General features: G+C 32.0%; 1 protein-coding gene and 2 pseudogenes across 1 annotated transcript; all 3 read right to left on the reverse strand.

Annotated features, from left to right (window-relative positions):
- Positions 1-82: 82 nt before the first annotated feature.
- LOC128164078 (kynurenine formamidase-like) lies at positions 83-4,046 on the reverse strand (annotated as a pseudogene).
- A 3,187-nt stretch (positions 4,047-7,233) lies between these two features.
- On the reverse strand, positions 7,234-8,425 carry LOC128163788 (isatin hydrolase-like; annotated as a pseudogene).
- Positions 8,426-21,058: 12,633 nt separating this feature from the next.
- LOC128163537 (uncharacterized) lies at positions 21,059-24,396 on the reverse strand. Its single transcript, XM_052827159.1, has 3 exons — positions 24,239-24,396; positions 23,761-23,922; positions 21,059-21,734 (listed from the first exon to the last, which is right to left on the reverse strand). The coding sequence occupies exons 1-3, from the start codon at positions 24,375-24,377 to the stop codon at positions 21,535-21,537; spliced, it is 501 nt and encodes a 166-aa protein (XP_052683119.1). The 5' UTR covers positions 24,378-24,396; the 3' UTR covers positions 21,059-21,534.
- Positions 24,397-25,108: the final 712 nt, after the last annotated feature.

A 25,108-nucleotide genomic window follows, 5' to 3' on the forward strand; every position in this document is an offset into this window, starting at 1 on the left:
TTCGGTCATCAACAACAATAATATTTCTAATTCAGAAAATCTCCACTATTTTATTTGTTTTCTTTGGAGACAGGTTCACATTTTCAATAAAAAAATCCAAAAGCTTTTAATTACGTACATGTATACACTTCTGATCAAAAGTGCTTCTAGAAACGTGACGTTATTGTTTATAAATTATATGGTGTCTTAATTAATAATAATGAAATACCGGTGATCTATCGATGTTTATGTAATAATGCGTCCTGGGCAATGAGATAAATTTATGGTTAATTAGTTATTGTTTCATATATTCTTTCACTAAAGGTATTATCATACATGCACCTTAGCTTGTTTTATCTAATCTGAACACAAAGTTGTTAATGATATAAGTTACTTTTTATTACGAGTAATTGTATGTTAAAACACTGCAAAATCCTTTTATATTAAAATAAAAAAGAAATATTACAGTTCCGGGCCAACTTTTTTTCAAAGGCAAAATATTGATACAGCCACAATTGAGTAGTAATCGTGAAAATAATTTTTTGTATTATTAAGATCATAACTTTATACAGAATGATATTAATATTTACTAATAAGACGACAGAGAGCTTTGAGCTGATCAGGATTGCAGCGGGGTTCGTTTTTGTTTGATTCATCATCAAATGTCGCGAAGACGCGCGCTGGTCCTCCACTTCCGTCAAAAATGTTCAGGACCGGAACGTAAATCGTGCTTCCGTTTTCCGGAACTTCATCCAAATTGGCCACGTTTTCGATTCCCACGACGTCATTTTCCCCCATTATCACGTGACATGGATAGTTTGTGGTCTGTCCGTAATCCGTGGAAGGCGTGTCCACGCCTACAGCATTGACTTGTCGCTTGTTTATCAACCACATGACTGCGTTTTCGTGCCAGCCCGGGAAATGAAACGTGGAAACATCGGTGGGCGTGCTTGTCCCAAACACGAGGGTCTTGTTTGGGTACCTGCTTGACCAACCGGAATTCATCACGACTATAGCATGTCGAGGCATTTCTCCGTTCTTCTTCTCAACGTCAACAAGTCAGCGACTGTTACCCTGAAAAAGGTCAATGAATGATAAATAAGAAACAAGTCAGCGACTGTTACCCTGAAAGAAAATGAAGAATTAGAAAATGAGCTACTCATTCCAATCAATTGATTTGAAAAAGTCTTTCGCTTTAGCTTTCTTTTAAAAGGTTAGGTAAACAAAAACTGTCTTGTGATTGTTCTCTGATATCGTCTTATACAACTAGGTTACCTGTAATCTGGATTATTTTCGACTTTGGATTTTACATTGATGATTACTCCTGGTCCATACAGTTTTTCCATTGGAATTTGATCTGTCCTCCACGTTCCTTGGACACTGTGCGCAGGCGCATCAATATGAGTACCCATGTGTTCCGGCATTGCGAAATGATTGTTTTCGAGCCTTAAGTTGAAACAAAAATCGTACAACAATCATAGTCATTTGCGTAAACTGTCTGAGTCTTAGCTGGACTTGCTCAAACCTATGTGTTGTTGTAAATGTTTTTTTATATTTCTTTCAAGTTTTTATGTGTTTTATGTGTTGCAGAAAATTTAATTTCTGTTTTCTTTACCATTATTAAATGTTTGATATCATTCTAAAGCACTGAAAAAACCCCACTAATATTCTTAACCTAGAAACTTGAGAAAGTCTAGTGCTTGTGCGTTTTAAAAAACAGAGCATGCGTTTTTAAAGAAATCTGTTCTTGATATTGATAGAGTATCTACTAGTATGAACTAGTAAAATATGTTAGTATCGTATATGGACTCTCATTTGCGATTACTTCGCATCTTAAAAAATACTATTACAAAAAAAGATAAAGCCTGCAATATTTGTTTTATAAAGCTTTAAATAACATTAAATGACTTTTGCAAATAGAGTTAACAGCATAACATCATTTTTTAATTTTGCGACACGCGATAAAGACAGAATATACAATGTTTTTAGATAATAGATAAATTTAGTATATGTGCAATGAAGATCACTGCAATAGGCTTAAAATATATTTAACTTTTTACACCTTCAACTCTTAACGAGGCCGAGTACAGAACGAGTACGCACGCTTTCGCGCAGCGTTTCATTTGTATTGTGACGTCATCTTTTTGCTTGGTTGACGCCATGGCGTGATAGTTTCAACTGCAGACATTCAGTGAAATGTGTTGAAAATGGCTCGTTTAATGCGTAAAATTAATGTTATATTGTGGAATAAACATAACTGTCTCGAAGTAGAAGCTATATTTGGGCTCGGGTCGAAAAAGTGAAGAGGGTTCAGCAGGCCTAACCCTCTGTCACGTTTTCTTAACACGCCTAAATTTATATCGCTTAATTCATATATTTCAAGACAGTAACCATGTATTTTATATTAATGACCCTTAATATGTGATGTTATATATTTTTTTATTACTTAGATATGTCTGAATGCTTTAATAATACTATAAAGATCACCTTTTCCGCCTTTATCAAATAAAAAATAGCCATTATCTGACAAAACTCGGAAATTGGGCATACAAAAATCAACTTTGATAAGACCCCTGGAACAAACCAGGAGGGAAAAGGTTTTTTTTATTTGACCATGTGATGCCTTTTAGCAATAACTTTAATATGTAGAACAGAAAAAGAAATCCCTAGGGCAGAAGTTTAAAAAAATGTGCAAAATTGATACATTTCAAGCGAAATCCCATAGGGTCCTATGTTAAAGATTAACAAACTTTGAGATGACCCCCTAAACAAACGGTGTGGTAAATGTCTTATTTTTTAATCTTAAAATAATAATTACATCAGTAGAAATTCAGGTAAAAAATTTCATTAAAAAATCTAGGGCAGAACTTATTAGACCCGGCCTCGTTAATAAAAAAATGATAACCAAAAAAACCCAACTTAGTATTTAGTTCCATTAATTCTTTAGCTTGACTTGGTTATTTTTGAAATACAAAATGATGGAGAAAGAAAAAACCCAAACATACCGTATATCAGGTTATTTCCGCGTGTATCCAATTTCTGCTTTGTTCGCGACGATTTGCAAATCGCGGAAAATAAATCATCGTAAATTTGATATAAAGTTTTGTTTATGTAATAGGGTTCTCCCTTTCCTGATAATGTAAACAGGTAAGTAAAAGTACGGAGAACTATGTTCAGTTAGAGGTACAAATTGCGGGATCGGAGGTCAAGCGCCAGATAATAGATTTGTAAGCCATGTTGTTTATTTAATAATCGATTGACAAGCTAATTAAAACGGCCGCTTTCCTTTTGTAAACCGATGTCTAATTATAACTGAGCTACTGGTATATGTAACGGTACATGATCTAGTTATGTATGACTGTTTGCGTCTCTGAAAATAATTATCGGTAATTATTTCACATTAAGGAAATCGTGTACATGGTTTCATTGTCCGAAAGAGCGACACTTTAGATACTTTTCCCCTCTTACCTCTTAGGTTTAAACAATCGTAAATTATATTTTTAATGTCACTTTTATATAATGTTCTAGGCCCTGATTGGCGGAAAAAACATGACGCGGAAAAAACCTGATATACGGGATAAGATTCATTTGTTTTTTGTCACTTTATTAAAGCATCTTATTATACAAAACGGTATTCCCTTTTGTCCGTATGTTCATATTTAAATTCTAAAATTATAACAAAAGTTTATAACGAGCTCTTCAATTTTTAACATAATGTAAACGGGAGGAAATTTAAAAATAGATGTCCAATTTCTTGGAAATTAGAAATTTGTACGAGAGAGAGAGAGAGAGAGAGAGAGAGAGAGAGAGAGAGAGAGAGAGAGAGAGAGAGAGAGAGAGAGAGGGACGTTAAGCATCCTCTTTTTACAAACCATGCGTTGTCATAAAAGCCTCGGTCAAGCACGGTGAATTGATACAGTGGGTTCCCAGGCCAGGTAATGGAATCATTATTTTGTTTATGGCTCAGATCCACAATTCTAGGAACAGCTTGGACTATGATTGCCAAGGTAATCAAGAAAAGAAAACAACCATTGCAAATCTTCGATCTCATGTTTAAATTATTTTCCTCTTTTTATCCACGTACCGATACGTTGCTCCTTTAAAAATGTAATGTTGCCTACTGGATTATTTCAAACATGAATGATGTTTCTTTTATATATATTTTGAAATTTCTCTTCATTTTTATTAGATATGAAATTGACGTAGAAGCATTCTATTAAATACGCAAATGAATTTTATTATCATAGCATGAACAATTATCGTACCCATTAAGGAAGCGTTTTAAAGTGCCTGTATATAAAGACTGATTAGGGGGTGAACATATAATCATTAAATTTGGGGAAATGGAAGAGGTGAATGAGATAAACAAACAAAGGCAGTATCCGGCTATGCTAAAATTAAAGTACATCTAAAATATTTCGATGCTTTTGACTTTTACTACGCAGTAACATGTAGATATACTTCCCTTACATAAATTCAGAATTCATTGAGACTTGAATGAGTGAGTGCTTTGAATTAGATAATCCAGTAAGAAAGTTTGTTGGAAACCGAAATGGCAAATGGCATTGATGGGACAAATTGGTGGAATAGACAATCCCATCATTTCCTATCTTAGTGACAGAAGTGTTAAAATGTGTAAAGTTTGATGAAATTTCAAGCAATATGATAAAATTATCCGTTTAATAGGACCATAGTCAACATGTATTTTCTGTACCATTTCAAGACATACATAGATCTTGAACATTGTACTGAATTGCTATAGCTGGATAATCAAAGGAGTATTTTCAGGATTTGAGCTAGTCTTTTTCAAAATTCTATTTTGTCATTATTTATGGATAAAATAGTTAATTAAGGCATTTCTTATGGTAAACAACAATTTAAATACCATCTGTAAAGTTTCATAATGCTCACATTTTTTGCAGACGATTTTTCCAATTAAACGTTTAAAAATAAATTTATGTACCTGGGGTAATAAAAAATGAAACAAATGGCTTTTTTATGTTTTTATTTTAAAGAAAAAAAAACAGTCTAATGATATTTACCAATTACAATGGTTGATTTTATGTCGACTAATTATCTGAGTCAAATAATTGACACACCTAGCAAACGCTTTGTTCAGTCCATTAAAAGACATATTTGTATTCAACACAGTTTTACTTACTTTTATTAAAATATGAACACCAAGAGTCAGATAATGTCAAACTCCTTTACCGTCGCTTATTGTCCATACTTTAAAAATCCACACATACATCAGTTCAGAGCTAATAGAATTAATTTAAAAAACGCTTTCTTATTCGACAAGCCCAGTCTTTTTACCAAGAAAATTTGAAAGATACGAATAAAGTCTTCTTATTCTTTCTGAGACATTTTGTTTCATTTAGACCTTAAACACCTGGCACAAATTAAATTTTTTTTCGCTAACAACTTTTATGGTTGAAATTTATTAATCCATACTCCAGTCTTCTTGGTCAGCTTGATGTTATAGAGAGGACGATCGAACATAAGGAGAAATCTTCAGTTGTTTTTATTTTAATAACGAAATACCAGACTTTTATAGAAGAAAAATAACACATTGAAAAGATAATCAGGAATTAAGATATGTGTAATCATCAATTGTCGGTGATGGGGAAATCCACTATTTCATTGTTGATTTGTTGCTTATGGAGCAGTACATTTCAGGTAAGAACTATTTTATATTTCCCCCCATTATATTCTGTTTACAGGAATGAGGTTGATTACCTTTAAAAGTAATCAATTAAATAACAATTACTTTGGATTTAAAAAGTAATTGATTACAAGCTGATTTCATCCAATCTTAAAAGTAATTAATTGCATTTTACGTTTCAGTTTTTGTTCCAAAAGAAAATATATTATTTTTTTCCATAAAAAAGATACAATTTTAATTAAACGGATAAAACAGAAAACTTTTCACAAATATTTGACTGTGTTGTCATGCGTTGAACGTTTTAGACAACAAATGGGCTTAAAATGTATATACTTGGTTTTACTTAGGGAGACTGGCTGGTCAACAAATTAACCTTCAGATCAACCTAAGATATTACAATATGATTGTTATGAAATATTCGTAGGAAATAAAAAAATCGTATGTATTACCTTTTAAATTTGGGTGTTTCCGTATTTCGTAAACGTTTACATTTTAAAGGAATACCCTGTTTTCGTCTCTAATGAGATCTGATAGGGAAGTCCTATTGAAGCACAGTAACATGAATTCTTTAAGAAGTTTTGAAATAGCACAAGGAAAGGATAATCTATTAATACGCGTGTTATGTATTTGATAAATTTAAGTTATTGTACTTAAAGTGAAAATTAATGCATCCTTTTTATTATTATTCTATATTGTTCTTACCAAAAAAAATCTAACAAAACGAAAGTTATTTCATCTGGACTAACAACCTCGATGTTGACCAGTCAAAGTATCGGTCCCATTTAACAAAGAACTTTTTCCCGCTACGTCACAGCTATTTAATATGCGTCCGATCTCGGTTGAACAGAAATAGCTAATTAATATTAAATCAATTGTAATATTAATGTCTGGTTGCTTCTTGAAATAATACTTGCATCTGTAGGGAAAAGTAAAGCAAAAGGGTTGTTGACTGAGGTACGGGCATCATATAATTTGTTGGAACTTCAGAAATAAATTTTGTGCTTGGTTTTCTGTCTGTGGCATCATTTGTGTCTTATAATCCAACCAATCAAATTTTTCCAGCATAATTAGTCAATAAATAAAATATAACTGTATTAAATTTGTTTGTTCTTTGAAAAACATAAACTTCAAGAATATCGATTACTTTTTATTGCAAATATTTCTGGGTATGTAAGTCACACTGTTTAATATAGATTTTAAGCTAATTATCATGATATTGAACATACATGTATAAAATGTGTAATACAACTGTGTACAAAGAATATTAATACCATGAAAATACAGCAATGAAAACCGAATTAATCACAAAATTTTAATTGAGTTAACATCTCTAATATTATTATACTTTACAGTTCAAAAACAACCATAAGGATTGCAAGATGACTATTTTTGTGAAATAAATCCATTTTCTTTTATCCATTTATAGTCATATCATTTCATTGAAATTTATGATTAGCTTATTCGCTTTATCTAGATGGGGGAAGGGGCTATATTCTTATGAAAAAATCAAATCCCTCAAAATGCTTCTTAAAAGCAGAAGAAATTGAACGTATTGTCAGCATAATATTTTGTTATTTGATGTGAACTTTTTTCGATGTGTATTCAATACTTAGACATTGCACATATACTTTTAATAAAGACGGGTCGCAAAATAAAAAAAGCCAGTGATTAAGAATGGATTAAATGGGTAGATATTCCAACGAAACCGACTACAGTCCAATTTCACGCAAGAGAATCATTGAGAAAAAGATGGCAAAGCAGAAGGAGCTGGTTGGACTGGTTAGGATAGCAGCGGCATTCGTTTTGTTTGGTTCGTCATCAAATGTCGCAAAAACCCGCGCAGGTCCTCCACTTCCGTCAAAAATCTTCAGGACCGGCACGTAAATCGTACTACCGTTTTCCGGAACTTTATCCAGATTGGCCACAAATTCGATGCCGACAACATTGTTTTTCCCAAGAGTTAGGTGACATGGGTAGCTGACATTGACCGAAGCCTGTCCAAAGTCTGTGGAAGGCGTGTCTACACCGACAGCGTTAATTTGACGCTTGTTTATCAACCACGTGACTGCGTCCACATGCCAGCTTGGGAAGTGAAACGACGATATATTGGTGTGTTGGGTGCTTCCAAATATCTAGGTTTTGTTAGGGTACTTGTCCGACCAACCGGAATTCATGATAGCAATGGCATACCGAGGCATTTATCCGAACTTCTTCTCCCACATCATCAGGTCCTCGACCGTGACTCTTAAAGAAAGAAAAAAAGGCGAGTGATAAGTGAAAGTTTCGAATTTAACATGGAAATGAAATGATATTTTTTTTATCGAAATGATATTTGTTATGTAGCGTTATTAAAAGTGACTTAATGCTTGTTTGTGTAATGTTGTTTTTGGTGTTGTTACATTCCTTTTAAGGAAGAATCACCTGTAATCCGGATTGCTTTTGACCTTTTCTTTGACATTTATGATAACTCCTGGACCATACAGTTTCTCGATTGGGATTTGATCGGTTTTCCACACTCCTTGTACTGTGTGAACAGGTGCGTCTATATGAGTACCCATGTGTTCGGGCATCGCAAAGTGATTGTTTTCATACCGTTAAATAAAACAATGAAAATAAAAGTTAATACATAGATAAACACGAATAACTAGAACCTCATTGCAAGTTATATCAATGTAATTATTGGAATGACAAGAAAGGTATAAGCAAATTAGACCGCTTTGTTAAAAAGAAAATATGTATAAAATTGAAAGTTATTGCAGATACATGAAAATATCCTTATAGATATTTTTTGTAGTCATCCCAATATAAATGTTAGTTGGAGTTGGCTATTATGTTTTCATATGATATACCTTGACTGGCACATATGCATTTTAAAAAAAAAGTAATGATACTTCATTTGCTTGAAAACAAAATCGTTTGTTTAAGTTTGTTTTTCATTAGTATCAAAACAAAAAGGTTTTGTGACCAAATTTAACAAAATTTATGAAACCACAAACTGCTCTTTTGAAGTTGCTAATTTAGAAATTTTATATTTATGTCCTAAAAAAGGAAACTATTTTTTGTCTAAAATATACGTAAACAGTGCAACTAATCCCCATAGTAGGATTTCTCCTCTACGTTTTAGGGTCGAAATATAGAAATATATCTTTTGAAAGACAATTGAGATTTAACTTTGAATGAATGTTTTGTACACCCGCAAGTTGCATAAATCTCCATACACAATTCCAGCAGTTTGTCGACCAATCCTTTAATAAAGACAATGTTTTAATTCTCCTTTTATGAAATACAGAGAATTTAACTAGTTAATTGATAAATGAATTTAGTATTGCATGTTATGCATTTGTTATGTTATGCATTTGCATGCGAAGATATATAGTCCAACACCATGATTCAACCATTTTCAGTAATCAAAAGTATTTACTATAGGTATCTAGAAAAAAGCTTAGCTAAATTTCATGAATTGAAGATAACTTTAAGTGATAGACTATTTGGTAAACTGCAAAAAAGATTCCACATATATTCACTTTATTTTTTTTATTAGTGTACACCTAAACTCTCTTGTTACACATCAGAACTTAATAACTTAATTGCTGTCCATTTTCATTGATCAGATCAAGGTGTGCAAGTAGTAGCAAAGTGAAAATGCATACGCTTCTGACTGCTGCAAGCAGATTTCGCTCAACGTGATCAACAGTGGCTGTATGTGATAGAGTACGGCAGTCACCTGCTTGGACGTGTGGGTTCTCTTACGGTACTCCGGCTTAATCCCACATCAATAAGCCCCTAGTGCCATCAATAGATATTAATATAAGTTGTAGAACTTGTTTATCAATTGTTGTAAAATAAATAAAATCCACTTCAGTTTATTGAAAGACGACTATTCAGCCAGTTTTCCAGGCGCTAATATGGGAGAAACGCTGCTCAATAACAATGGGCTATATATATATATATATATATATATATATATATATATATATATATATATATATATATATATATATAAGCCAGTTCATGGAATGTTAACATTCTTATCCTCAAATGAACAAGATGGCCGCGAATCCCCCTAACGGGTGTTGTTTGCTCAGGGTTTGAGTTCTCAAATTTGGATTGTTTTGAAGTTCAATATCATGCGTAAATTTGTTCTTAACACAAAAAAGTAGTTTTGAAATGAATCTTATTGTCGTAACATTCAATATTTCTACTATATTTTGGAAGTTTGCTCAAACAAATATAGACTTTTAGCCAAACAGAGGAAATTCAGACTAAATTTTGCTGATTTTGTTTTCCGCTAAACTGTTTTGGCAGTACTTTCATATTTTAGTATATAAAGTTTTGCATATTTTCTGTTTTTTTTACCTCACTTATGCTTTAAAATAATCATATGACACGAATTGCAAAAATGATCAATAATGCTTAAAAAAGACAAAAGACACCATTTCTCATAATTTTGATCATTGACCTCATATAGATTTTATACAAACATAATAAAGTCAACATAAGTAGTTTAATACTAAAACTTTTTTTGGTTTAATCATCATTTAATTTTTTTGTTAAATTGGATTAAAAATGGGTAGGGATTTGAAAACCTATAGAGGAAATTCGAGCTGAAATATTTAAAAAAAATATTTTGCTAAAATTTTAATGCTTTGTGTATATTTAGTGCCACTACCATTCATAAACTGTATTTTATTTGTTAAAGTGTTTATTTTTTGTAATATTTTCACAATTAAGAAAATCTCAATCGTAGTGTAAACTTTTATGCGATTTTTCTTGATAACATCCTTAAAGCTGAATGCCGCTCGTAAGTAGACACCGTGACACAGTTACGTAATCCCTTCAAATTTGTTACACCCGACTGCACATCTGAAACTCGTGAATAACGTGTAGTTTTCTCTTCTAATCTCAATTTTTCTTTGCGTTTATTTATTTTTTATGTGTATTTGTGTAAATATTGCATTTATTTGTATATATGTTTGATGTTAGCAAGTGTGTACAATGTTCTAAATAAAAGAAAGACAACTCGGACGTACGAACAAAATGTCTTATTTTTTGAAGATTTTATTCTTTCGATTTCAGAGTTATTGGATTCATGTCGCTGTTAAAATGTTTTCGTTTTTTCAAGTTTATGTTGAAGTTAAAATGTATTACTCTACATGATAAATTATATTACATTGATAGATTTATGCTGTTATGTAGAATCGTCTTTTCTGTGTTTTCTTTAAGTTAAATATGTTGTTATGGTTAAATTATTGGGTTTTTTTTGTGTTTTTCCTCTTTCACGAACGAATAAAAGTGAAAGACTCGTGTATTATCAGACAATGAAAGTTATTACGTCTTGTGCAGCATCATGTGTCTCTCGGTATGGTATGCGCATCAATGTTCAAAGCGAAATGACCGTCATAAACATTACGTCCGAATGAAGGAGATAGCAGTACAATGAACAGGCGATATAAAGTGTACGTTCACATAGGTTTAACCTCTAATGCGAAATACTTTGAAATGTTAATCATAAGATGACTGCGCTTAGAAATAGATACCCTTCTTATATTTTGTGCAGACCATACTTCCAGATACATATGGCTTTGGAATATCTTTATTTGTTCCGACGACCATTTTGTTTTAGCAATTGTGAGTGATTTCTATCGACACATGTTAGCATATTTAGCAAGTTTTTTTTTTTAAGTAAATATAAACTTATCTTTTTAAGTTTTTCTAAAATCAGCATATTTCATGCAAAAACTGAAATCTTGCATCATTGACCATTACTGAGAGAAAATTCTTTACATACCTTTGTCATAAAACCCTCGAACTAACTTAGTGAATTGATTGGGTGTACCAGTCAAGTAACTGAAGCGTAATTTTGGTTCAAGGCAAAAATCAAAAGTTGATAATATTTTTTGCTTACCAGAATCCATACTGTTCAGCAAATCCTCGGTACAGTTGTGTGAAGTTATAGGATGGGTTCGTTGGCCAGGTGAGGGAGTTACCATTTTGCTTATGGCTGAGATCTACAATCCTTGGTACAGCCTGAATCAGGTTGATTGGTACCGTCAAGAAGAGAACGCAGAGATTCGGAAACACCGCCATCTTGTTATGATGGCTGCCGTTCTGGTCTTGTTCTTTTTAAACATGAACTCTAAGTGCGATTTCGTTATTAAGGAAAGAACTTTAAACGCAAACACACATCAGAACGAGAGCCAGTTTTCATGATATCAGGAATAAAAGAAAGCATTTAAACAGCAGAATGTATACTTAGAGTATCAGGGATTACACTGTATTGGAATTTGATGTCTACCCCAGATAAAATACGATTTCTTACAAATCAACTTTTAACAATTTTAAACGCAAAAACATGGAACAAGAGCCACGATATAGGAATAAAAATATGGCTCTTAAAATAGCAGATTAACATTTTAAATAATGGGAATTACAATGAATATAAAAATTGCTGTCGAATTGTTGTTTTATTTCTCTATTGGTTATCTGAGAAATGAAAATAATAATAATTTTTCTATTGATCGACGTATGAAAGAAAAAATTGACCGGAAAACTTCATCAATGCGCATTGATAAAAAAGTTTCCGGTCAATTTTTTCTTTGATACGTCGATCAATAGAAAAATTATTCTCTTCATTTCTTATCATTTAATTAAACATTTTCAAATAAAAAAATGTGAAGTGTCATTGATCACAAATGTAAATTATGTAAATGAAGCGGCGCGTATGAATACAAAACAACAACAGCAACAATATTCAAAATGGATGCGCCTTCAGCTGATGCAGAGCTATTGAGCTGAATTTAATGGATTAAACACAAATAGTGAGTTAAAATTTGAACCGGATGAATTGAAAACGAAAGGAAAATACATGCGATAGCTTGTGATATTATTCACTGTGCAGAAAAACTCGTAATAAAATGGAGTTTTCATATGAGAGCGCTGGAATATGGAACTGAAAATAACCATTCAAGGAAAGGCGATCGTGGATGAAAATAGCTGATATGTCGACAAAGAATAGTATGTATAAGCGACTTTTGTAAACGTTGTGGTAACTAGATAGCCAGTGATGTACTTAAATGGTATATCTGCCGCTTGGAAATGCGCCGAAGCAGTTGATGCATTACTCATAGCTTTTCTTTAGGACGCTTATTCTGATGACCGATCATGTACGTGTGTAAATTTAAAAATTATCGTTACCAAATTTGAACAGCAGTGTTACCGTGAAAGTTTACAGGCCTTTATGTTCGTTATAATATTCCTGGAAAAGGAACAGCCAGCGTCGCTGTAAATGTTGATTGATCTCAAGCAGACGAAATCGTGAGAAAACGCTTAATTTTCTATTTCGTGAATCAAATAATTTTGAAGGTTAAACTTTCAAGTTTTTATATTCACAAGGTTGCATTTTGTTTGCTGACAATAAAACAGATACGACTTTAAATTTTGTTGACAGTGTTTATCTTGGAAATTCCTGTTCTGTAAATAGTGTTAGTACAGAACGGTTGAGAAAAGTAGATCCGGCAAAAATTTTATTGATGCAGGTATCAAAGAAATTTTTCGACCAATCAAAAGCGCCGATATCTCATCAAACGAATAAATATTAAATGATTCTAAACTGAAAAAATAATTCATTTACCGTCCCGATTTCCTAGGGGCTCGTCTCGAAAGTTAATAATCTTAATATTGGACCCAATAGGGTTTGTTGAAAAAGTGCCAAATATTTACGTTTTCTCCGTATTTTGTCCATGGGATTTCTTTTTCTTTCAAATATATGAAAAAGTAAAAAAAAGTCTGTAAAATTGATGTCTAACAAGATTTATCACAATTACCAGACATTTTACAACATCAAAAGGGTTGAATGCTTATGGCCATTTTAAAGTTAAACTAATTTTACCTCTAAATACAAAGAGCTCTGTATGAAGATGAAATTTTAAGGCAGATTTGATGGTAAGTGTTGAAACCGTTCAGCTTCCTTAAGCAAACGTTTAACGTTTCAATTGAAAATCGTCTCAAAGGTTTAAACGGTGTGGGTTTTTTTTGAGTAAGCAATTTTTTTAAGATTTAAAATAATGAGTCTGATATAAATACTGAAAACCCTAAAATCAGGGGGCGATGAGATGATTATTGTTTCGGTAAGTATTGTTTACTTTACTTATTTCTAGTATTGACTCAACTCAAGAGGGTTAAAATCATCAACACAGCTTTCGTAGACTGATAGTACAAATAAAACAAATCTTATTTATTTAAACTTCCATTCTAAACTAGGTTCCCCTGTTGAGTACTGATTTGTTATGTACTTTTGGTTGGTGTAGAAAATATACATACAACAGACTCTTAGTAGGAACATGTGTATGGTATATGGCCATAAGTGAGTCATCAAAATGGCCACCGTTTTTTCATTTTTACAAATGACTGAGTTGTTTTTTAAGTTTTGGTCTTAATGACGTGGCCAGAGAAAAACAAAATAAATCATAGCCTTTTAGTAGAGCTCATCTATATTTATACATGACGTCAAATGTCCCTGACCTTTCTAAACTGTAAACATCTTCTGCTAAAACATGGACGAAAAACAAAAGGAAATGTCAACACCACAGAAAAAGTTGGTTATATCTTTACATCGGGATGGATTCAGTCAATATAAAATTGCTGACATTATTGGAGTAAGTCAGTTGTGCATAAGTAAGTTTCTTCATAAATTTAATCGGAGTGGAAACATCGAAAATTTACCCCGAAGCGGACGGCCTCGAAAAACGTATGAAAGGGGAGATAGGAAAATTTTACGTTGTGTTAAAACGGACAGACGACAAACTTAAGCAGAAATAACGAACAAAGCAAACAATGTACTACCCTCTTCTGTATCCGGCCGAACTGTTAAAAGAAGATTACGTTTTTCTGGCTATACAAGGAGGAAAATTCGTAAAACATTAACAATTCGGAAAGAGAATAGAAGTCGTCGGATAAATTGGTGTAGATCAAAACTTGGATGGACTCTGGATAGACACTGGAAAAAAGTAATTTTTAGTGACGAAACACAAGTAGTGGTTGACAAAAATAAACGAGTATATGTTTGAAGGAGAGCTGACGAAGTCTGGCGACCGGAGTGCCTGGGGCTACGAGGCAACCGTAAGTTTTCTGCCATGTTTTGGGGTTGTATTTCCTATAATGGGATCGGAACATTTACTTAAGTTGAGGGCAATATAAATTCCCGAAAATATATCGACATTTTAGATGAAAATTTGTGGCCAGTTTTATCCCGGCATTTTCCTAACAACGATTACTTGTTTCAAGAAGACAATGCTCCCGTACATACTTCAAACGAAACAAAACGATGGAAAGAACAAAACAATATTAAATCTTTAAATTGGCCATCCCAATCACCGGACCTTAATATTATAAAAAACGTCTGGCGAACAATTAAAATCCGTTTACAAAGAGAAATAAACAACATCAAAAACAGAGGAGATCTGATTGAAAAGTGAAAGAAATATGGAGTTCACTTCCACGGCACTACATTGATGGATTATATGCATCCATTCCAAAAACGTGTACGACAGTCATTAGGTCAGAGGGTCATGCAACTAAATATTAAATTTGAGGCAAGTTACTTTGTTACTTTTTGAGATATTTTACTTACATGTAGAAGTCAGGTAGGCGTGCACCGATGGCTTATAACGGCGGCCATTTTGATGACTCACTTATGGCCATATGCTGTACTTGTGAACTGATGCAGAGAGTAGGTCATCAGATGCACCCCCATTTCTAATTGAAGACATGGCATGCCTTGGTAGGTAGATGTCCCCTTGGCGTGTATACGTGAACAAATGCAAAAATAGGTCATGAGATGCACCCCCTCTCTAGTGATAGACTTGCATGTGATTAATCCTTGGTAAGTGAATGTACCCTTAGCGTGTACTTGTTATCTTATGCCTAAAGTAGGTCATGAGACGCTACCCCCATTTCTTGTTAAAGACATGCATGCAGTTAATTCTTGGAAGGTAAATGTACCCCTGCGTTGTGCCTGTAAATAAAAGCGTAAAGTATGCCATGAGACTTAAGCACCATTGCTTATCATCTTTCTGTCAGTGTACGGTCACCTTTGGTAAGATAATAGTCAATTTAATTTGAAAACAACAGTCCTATTGCTTACCACTTTGTATCGTTGCTAATACTACATCCACTAAAAAAATGCAATGATGAAAAATAACAGGCAAATGTAATTTCCTTTTATAGGGACAACACGTGTACAATGTGCATATGAAGGCAGACAACGATTTTCATAATTTTGCAAACATTGCAAAAAAAAAAAAGGGAAAACTTTAAAGGTCGTTTTAACTTTACTGAAAGGAAGCAGACGTTACGCATAATAGAACGTTTACTCAGAGGTAAAAAATGTTCAACTGAAAATTGTTTTGCTGTTCTTTTATTTTGTTTCAATGAAATGAATCAACGAACGTCTCTTAATACTAGTGACCTGAAAGTGCTAAACCACAGTCAATATTTTCTTTGTTTTAAAAATATTTAAAAAAAAGGAAAAGAAAGTTGCTTGTTACTATTTTAAAGGTGGAAACTAATTGAGTAAAAATTATTCACTTTATGTCACTTTAAATAATTTTAATGGTAAACTCAATCCTGAATTAGAAAATTTAAAAAAGACATATAAGCATTGAATGCTTATTTTTGAATGCAGTCGGTCCTATAGCACACCAAAGTTGTGCAGAGAAATTGAATACCACGCGTTATATAATATTTTTAAAGGCTTTTCCCCTCTTCGTTATTTTGCACTGATATCTTCATTAACATTTAAAAAGACATACACATTGCTATTTAAGTATCATTATAGTTACATGGTGAACAAATATGCTTTTCTGTTAATTTACGTGAAATGTATATTCCATTCCAAAAGCGCACTTATTAAGAAATACTTGTTATCGTCTGCAGTGAGATGTAACAGGAAAACCCTAAACAAGTAAGGAGGCATAAACTCTTAAGAGAAGTTTTGAAATAACAAACGGTAGTGATAATCAACTAATTGACATATAATGTTTTTTGATTAATTTATGTTATTGTATTTTATGCTCTAAATTGGTTTATCTTTTTTATATTTGTTTACATAGTTCTTGCAAATAAAAATTTACGCAAACCGAAAGTTACTTCAAACGGCATTTAATGTTTACCGGTCTCATGTAAAAATAATTCAACGGCTTTGGTACAGCTTATTAAATGTTAAGGCAGCATATGATTTGTTGAATCTACAGCAATAACGGCCTTGGACGCATTTGCAACTGTTTATTGTTATAGCTTACAGATACTGTTTTTCATTGTTCTTACCAACTTTACCAACAAAAAATAACACAACACGAAAGAAGAAGGGTGGAGAAGGTGTGTGAAATGCCCATACACGGCGGACAAGCTACTGAAAAATTGAAATATCAATAAATCTGATGTTTTTTTAAAAAATCTTTTAAAACAATATACATTTTACATATCATTGATTTTTAACCGATAAACATTTTCAATACTTGGAATATGTTGACTCAAACAGGCGTATACGTATCAAAACCTGCAAATACTGCATTTTTTAGAACTTCATGCCATTTTCTTTTATAGAGTGGGTCTGTGCTCCATATTTGTCTCATAGTCTAAATGAGGTTTATTGGAAAACAAACCGATTTCAATCAACAAAAACATGGAGAGATGACCCACTTTATTTAAAACTATCATTTTGTATCCTAACAACTGAACGTTTTGAAAAAAATAATACAGTTCCGTAAATTCGTGGTCAAAGTCAAAATATTTAAACAGCCTACTTTGTTGTAACTGAAATGGCTCAATGGTTAGAATACCTGACATAAGCTAACCTTATATATCTAGGGTTTTATGTTCAGGGTTCGACACTACAAAAATATCTGGAATATTTTTTTTCTTATCTTTTGTGAAATATATTAAAAACTGAATATAGTTACAAATTGTGCTTTTGTAAACTCGTATTATAATTTATTTGAATAGATGTAATTGGGAAAAATAAATTCAAAATTGTATTTCACTACTAAACCGAATGGGCATTTGCACCATCTTATTCCCCCATCTTCTTAATTCAATAAGTCTAGGAAATTCGACGTTAGAAGGTAAAAAAGCCCGATCAACATAAAAATGTGAGACAGCTACGTGCAATTCTCCACTGCAATAAATTAAGCCCAAGATCTCTGTAACATGAATAGCTGGTTGTTACTTGACATTATACTTGCATATATAGTGAAGAGTGTAACAAAAATGTTGTTGACTAATATTCGAGAAACATATTATTGGTTGCATAGACCTTAAGACACAATTTTTTTTCTAGGCAACATTTGTTTCTAAATGTCCAACACATGATATTCAAATTTAATAACTGTATGATATTTACTTGTCAGTTTGAAAACAAATTGTTCAAGAACATTAAAAAATGATTATTTGCTTTTTATTGCATATGAATCTTGGTCTTGCATATCTTTATTTGTGTCATACTTTTTGGTATATTTTTCAGTTATTTTTGATATAAAAAATACATTATTAATAATACCATTATTTACAAAGAATCTAAATACCGTATATATATAGCTAGGAAAAACAATTGGTTGACTTGATAATCTGTATGAAATATACATATCCAATGTTGCTATTCACTATAATTACTGTTCAATGACGAACATAAGCTTTAAAAGACGAACATTTTTGTCAAATAGAACCATTTCCGTATTGTCTATCAACAAATTTGATTTTTTGAAATAAATTAAGATTCAGCTGCAGATAACACGAATAATTCCACTCCTGTAAACCTTCCTTAAAGCAGAGAAATAAGTCATCTAGTCAGGGTAATATTTTGTCAGAATAGTGATATTTTTTCTATGCTAGTACATAGAAAATATGATGTTTATACTGAAATACTACACTAATAAAAACATGCCACACAAAAAAGCTAGTGATTGAAATTTGAACAAGTTGGTTTTTATTATGAAAGTATCAACTACAATGATTTATCAAATTTAACCCATAAACATCATTGAAAAGACAAAGAGCTGGAAGCTAGCTAGAATGTCAGCAGCGTTCGTTTTGTTCAGTTAGTCTTCGTATGTCGCAAATCCTGTGAACAGTTGTGTAAAGTTATCTCGTAACATGGCCATGTAATGGAGTCATTACTTTGTTCCTGGCTAAGATCCATAATTCTTGGTACGGCCTGAACCAAGGTGATTGATACTGCCAGGAAAGTAAGCAGAGATAAGCAAAGACTGCCATCTTGGTTGAATGACCGAACTCAAAAACTTTCTTCTGTTAAATCTTGTGTCTTTGCTGTAACAATCATAAAGAACATTTTTGATTTACAAAAAAGGATAAACGTACTCAGGAAAAAGAGTATTAATAATATGTTATACGGTGTGACCGTCGGGGCGACACAGCAGGATCCACACAAATGTCGTCAAGAATATTCCACCTTAAAAACATCGCAAACAAACTCTCGCTCAGAACCCAAAGTCAGGAACTTTAATCTTTATTTAAGAAATAAACAGCAAGTTAAAAAGTTCAACAGGATATGAACTTAATTGGTCACGTGATCAAATCCTGTGAGGCCCTAACAGCTTCTAAAATTTGATCAATTACGAATGTATGAGAGATATTTTCCATTTCTAAAAATAACACAGCATTGAAAAATCTCAAAAGGATAATCATAAACATGCAATGCAAACCTTGTTGTGATGATAGAAATGCTGCAGCGAATTGTAATGAAACTATATAAGTTCTTAAAAGGAACGATGACAAGGCATAATAAATATAATAATGTGTAAAGATAAATAGAATACTAGTAGTTGGCTAAATGTGTCTGAGAAAACGAAAGAAAATGTTTAATTCTCTACGATCTTAGAAGTTGATACAAAACAATTTGATTTTTTCTTTTGTACTGTTGCTTTTACAAGATGAAATAACGTGCCATAGTAATTTGTCTAAAACTTTTATAAAAAAAAAATACAAATGCGAATCCATAACCAATTATCTCTTCAGTGAACCTCAATGGTATAAAAAACGAAAGAGTCACATTCAAAATAGAACTACTAAGTATATACTGGATTTTTTTTTAAATTCCTGCATTTGTCATTTGCATAAGTTTGCAAATTTTATTTACCTGTATCGAGAAAAGAAACTTTGTCATTTCGTCTGCAGCCGATTTGGATGATTTGTTGTTTCAACATGCGCTTTTAATTCAATCACCCGTCGTATCTCTTGGTGAATGCAAACGTATGTTAAGATGTAAACCTTTGCGCTGCATTCCAAACTCAGAATGACCTTGGCCTGTTCCAAATGTACTGGACACACTTCCTGTTTTTTCAAAAGGAGAGTCATCTACCAGCTGGAAAACCTACGCAATTGTCAGTGACTTGTTTTATCTAATATACATGAGTAGTTTTGTTTTGACTTTTGCTATGGTTTTCCCCATAAATTAGATCAAATTAATGCTTTATCTTACAAAAAAAAGAGACTTTGAGATGAGATACGATCTATATATTTTTATTAAACGAATTATATCGTCTAGATTGCAAAAAAATTCTTTCCTTGTTTCCTGTTTTTATTCTATAAAAATCATCTTAAATCATAAAAGAAAAAACTGATTAACTTTGAAAAGCAGGAATAATATCATATTTTTGTGTCAAGTTTAATGATGATGTTTACTCCAAAAAAGACAACATAATAAAAAAATGAAGAAATAAACACCACAAGATTATAAATGAAAATCTATAACACTCAAACGTTTGTTGGTCTGAACTACTTTTATTAACCTTATTTTGCAGAAAAGGTTATTGCGAGGTCACTGAACAAACATTTGAGACATGGTGTCTCTTATTGTTTTTAAACAATTTTTAGTTCAACATTTTTGCACTGGTTGCCATACAATTATCTAAAAGAATTAAAAAGGTAAAACCATCAGAAAGTATGTAAGATTATTTTCACTAACAAATAAATTGTATCTTTTATAATTATACTACTGCCAAAAAATGTTAAGTGAGAAACGAAATAAAAAAATAGTCCGAATTTAATCTATTTTCGTGTAAGCATACCGGTAACTTCATGATATAGTAAAAAAAATTACCAAATGTTATATTAATAGTAATTAATTTTCTTTTTGTACTCTTTTTTTACTCTTTTGTGTTTAAAACAAACTTTTCTCCTAACATGGATCTTTATAACAATAGGAATCTGACAACTCAAAGCCTGAGTTAATAACATCACTAAGTACATGTTTAGTTTTTTTGACAACTTTAATACTTGTACTTTAATACATATACGTTGACGAGGTACAGTTTCAAGTTAACGTATCGTAGGCAATTGTAAATCCGGATATCTTTATGCAAGGCAATACGGATACATTTCAACATTTAAAATTTTCGTTTTGAGATTAGGTAATAAGATTGACGGTTTCCTGTTGAATCATGTCTTTATACAGCATTATTATTTTCAAATATTGTTAACTTAATTCATTGCAGTGATTACGTTATGTTTCGTTTCAGTTTACCACTGATGTAATGTTGATATTTTATTCGGTATTGTTGGATATATTTGTTAAAATCAACACATAACTTTTTTTCACAGAGAACTAAAAGATAAAAGTCGCTTTAATGTGAAATAGAGTGTTTATTTTTGTAACGAGTTTTTTGCAACAAAACACTAAAGTTATAATAGGTAATTAAAAAATCATATTTCAAAACAAATTCAATGCATTACCAATTCTATGTCTGAAATGGTTGATTAAAAAAGACACAAGAAAAAGAAATATGTTTGCTAGGAAGTGCAAAATAGTGAAAGCGTTATCAATTCTTAAAACTTCAAAGAGTGTTATCTATCAAAATGTAAATGTTTTTGTAGGTGAGCTAATAATTTCCAATTTCTTTGATCAGTTTGTTTGTTTTTGATTCTTCCTTGTGAAGACCACGATATTCCCTCTGGAAAATACAGGTAACGAAGCTGTTTAGCATTGCAAGAAATGAAGATACGGTTGCCATGTTCCAATACCAAACGTTTGCATTCAGCTTCACAGCATATATCAATATTCCAACTGATAAGAAAGTACCTATGAAAAACAAATCGTAAGTATTAGTTTCATATCCAAAAGACACACTTACATGTATTATCAGGGAGTTCGTTTTAGATTACAGGTGTCGTTTTAACGACCTTTTCTTTTTACATGACAAAGAGCGTTAAAGAACTGAACTGAAAAACTGAATTTTATTTATTTTACAACGATTGATATACATATTCTACAATTATATATTATATTTCGTTGTCGCGGATGTAAGTGCGAAGGGGGGGGGGGGGCATTGGTGTGGAAATACCAATCTCGGAGTACCCGGAGTGTCCAAGCGGGCGACCGCCATACCCTATCACATACAACAACCGTCGATCAACGCAATCGGACTCGGGTTGCAGCGGTGATAAACAAGATAATTGTCCACTGTGCCACTCAGACACCCTTATTATATATTCTAATATAATATACTGGTTCATAATATTGCATTAAAAGTTCATTTCGACTTTTTGTCAATTTGTTATTAATACCCCGATATCGCATCGTGCATTTATCTGACGTTGAAATACATTGCGATGTCATCTTTTTATGGTTATGCCATGGCGTCATAGTCTCATTTGCAAATAGTCAGCGCAATTTGTCGAAGATAGGACTTCGAGGCCTAAAATATGAAAATTTGGTTCAAGATAAACAAATCATATGTTAAATGTCTTGAAAAAAAACCCCGATAGTTTGGCTTGGGTTGAAAATGTAAAGAGGGCTCAGCAAATCTAATCCTCTGCCAAGTTTTCCTACACTCGATCAATCGCACACCTATAGCTAATATTTGAAGACAGTGACCTTGTAATATATATTGGGTCAAATTAATTGTCAATTTAAAAAAAAAAAACAATGCTTAGAAATTTTTAAAATTTCAAACATCTGGAAACCTCACCAACTATTTTGTAAGCTCAGCAGTTACATGTACAATAGCGTTTTATGTATTCTTCTTATTGTAACATATCAATTAAAAATCAAGCAGATCGTTTCCTCTCTAGAGAGACGAAGAAAGTCATAATGAGCTCTGTAGCTTAAAATACTTTGCTATTCATTACGTTGTGAACAAAATCTATAAAGGTAGGATACTCAGACACAAGCCATTACTTTTTGAATAAGAAGATGTCGATGCTAATGATTTGTCAATGCATAGAAGAAAATAGGTACGATATTAGCTGTGATAGATCTAGCCCACGCGTCTGTTTGTGCATACTAACTTTATCAGCTAGATTAAAATGTAGACGACATTGAGTGCTAATTCAGTGTCAGTTGGTACATGGTTTTGGAAAAGTGAGTTTCTGAGATATTCTCATAAAACTCTACCCGCTAATTAGTTCTTCAAATGGCTTTCTCTTTTTTATGAAATAGCAAATATTCAAGGTAATCCCAAGAAATGCCTTATGATTTCATTGATTGATGAATATTTTGCTGATATAAATAGTAACCAATACAGGAACAGTGACCTTATTTATATACTTTCCATTCAAATCGGGAAAACAAGTACATACACTACTGGTACAAAACATTAGTAAATTTATCCTCATCAAAGATATTATGTCTTATGCACATTATTGGCTTTAACATTTTGTTTGGTTAAGGTTTAGAAATGTTTGTCATTAATGTTTTCAGATTGAAATTTGAGATTTGTTTTGAATTGAAGCTCTAAAGATTATTGCTATGTTAATATGTTTTCCTACGTTTTTTTGTTTTTTTTATATTCTCGGTATTTTTCTTCTTATAAAATTAAAATATCTATAAATATGGTTTACGTAAATAAGAATCATGATATTTTTCTTCTTTAAGGTAATTTTTATGTTGCGAATTCATTAATCAAATGAGTGTTCTTCCTTTCCACAACAGGATAGGGTCCAATTGGACAGAGGAAATGATTCACAAATCAATATCAATACCAGAAAACAAAAAAAAAATATATAATTCATCAGAGAGAACTTCGGCCTATATGAACTATTTTAGATATGAATACATTTTCATGACAAATGTGTCTAACACACTTCAGAAATAAATATCAACTTACAAGATGTAAAGTGTAGAAGTACAATCACGTGGTAGCAGTTGATTTTACATCGACCTCTACATATAATAGCTAGGGCAAAACAAGAACCTTTCAGCAAACAAAGAAATGCTTCCACGACAAAGGCAAGACAGAACAGGGCAAACGTTCCTTTAAGCGAACATGCTGTAATAAAAATTATATATATTTTCATATGAAGGACAAACAAGTAGGTAATGATAATAAAAACTACATAAGAAATAATAAATTAACCGTAGGTGACTATTTAAATATTTCGATTTTCATATATTTTAAAGCTTTCTGTTTAATTATATTTGTCAAAGTAATTAAAAATAATTAATCACATTTGAGAAAAAAATCAATGTAATTGTAATTGCAAAAAGATAGACTAAATTATGTTTTTGTTTGAAAGTATTCAATTACATTTCAAGGTAACTGACCCTAATCCTGAACTGCATAAATAAAAAAAAGTCTCTCTTACATGTTTCCAGGTCGTTAAATATCGTTGGATTGTCAATATAGACGTTAATAATTATAGGAGCAGCTGTTCCTAGTGTAGCTACTGATAAGATAATTCCAAAAATCTCTCGAAAGTAGAAAAATCCGGTTTTCTTCCCCATTGTAGTGTGTTAACAAGGGCATGTGTAGTTGTTTTAATGTAGATGTTTAAGGAAACCATATCTCCGGAAATGTCCATTGCTACAAGCAGGATGCAAATTTTAAGTTGGGTGTAAAGTTTTAAACAAACAGGTTTATTCTTTAAGGAAACGTTTCCTTCATTTTATGTTAGAAAAGTTTAATTGAAATTGTATTTAACTCACTTAACTATAAATTAGTCTGTCAGTAATTTTTTGTGGGTGCAAAAAGCAATTTGCAGGCCTTTATTGAAGCAAAATTACATCACCTAAAATAAGAAATAGTAAATTTTGATTTTTATTTTATTTATAAATGTTGTCGCTCATCGCAATAAAATTGCATACTTAAAGAATAAAGTCATAAAGCCTTTCTTTAAAGGGACATGCTCACGATATTGGTTAAAAATTAATTTTCAGATTTTAATTTTAACAATGCTTCAGAAAGGCATTTTTAATAGGCAACCGACCTTTGAGTGTCATTAGTTGAGTTATAAGCGAGTAACAGAGCTCGAAATTCTTCGCTATGTAAACAAAGCGTTTGTTTACATTTAGAACGTTGAAGTGAAAAAATCAATATTAAACCTAAAACGAATGTGTTAAACATTAGGAACTGTTTATCTAGTCTTTAAATAAATAAAAAGATAGACAAATAGGCTGGGAAAGATTTTTTTACTGGTATATTGAACCTTTGTAAACAAAAACAGGGCACGAGCCTT

The sequence above is a fragment of the Crassostrea angulata genome, chromosome 9 (genome assembly GCF_025612915.1).
Source record: "Crassostrea angulata isolate pt1a10 chromosome 9, ASM2561291v2, whole genome shotgun sequence".
In the NCBI taxonomy this organism is placed as follows: domain Eukaryota; kingdom Metazoa; phylum Mollusca; class Bivalvia; order Ostreida; family Ostreidae; genus Magallana; species Magallana angulata.

Bases quoted from the DNA above. Each gene is read 5' to 3' on its own strand.
- LOC128163537 (XM_052827159.1), bottom strand. From the start codon at position 24,377: ATGGGGAAGAAAACCGGATTTTTCTACTTTCGAGAGATTTTTGGAATT. The intron at 23,923-24,238 runs GTAAGAGAGACT...TTTTTATTACAG, and splicing joins ATTTAACGACCTGGAAACAT to CATGTTCGCTTAAAGGAACG. The intron at 21,735-23,760 runs GTAAGTTGATAT...TGTTTTTCATAG, and splicing joins ACTTCTACACTTTACATCTT to GTACTTTCTTATCAGTTGGA.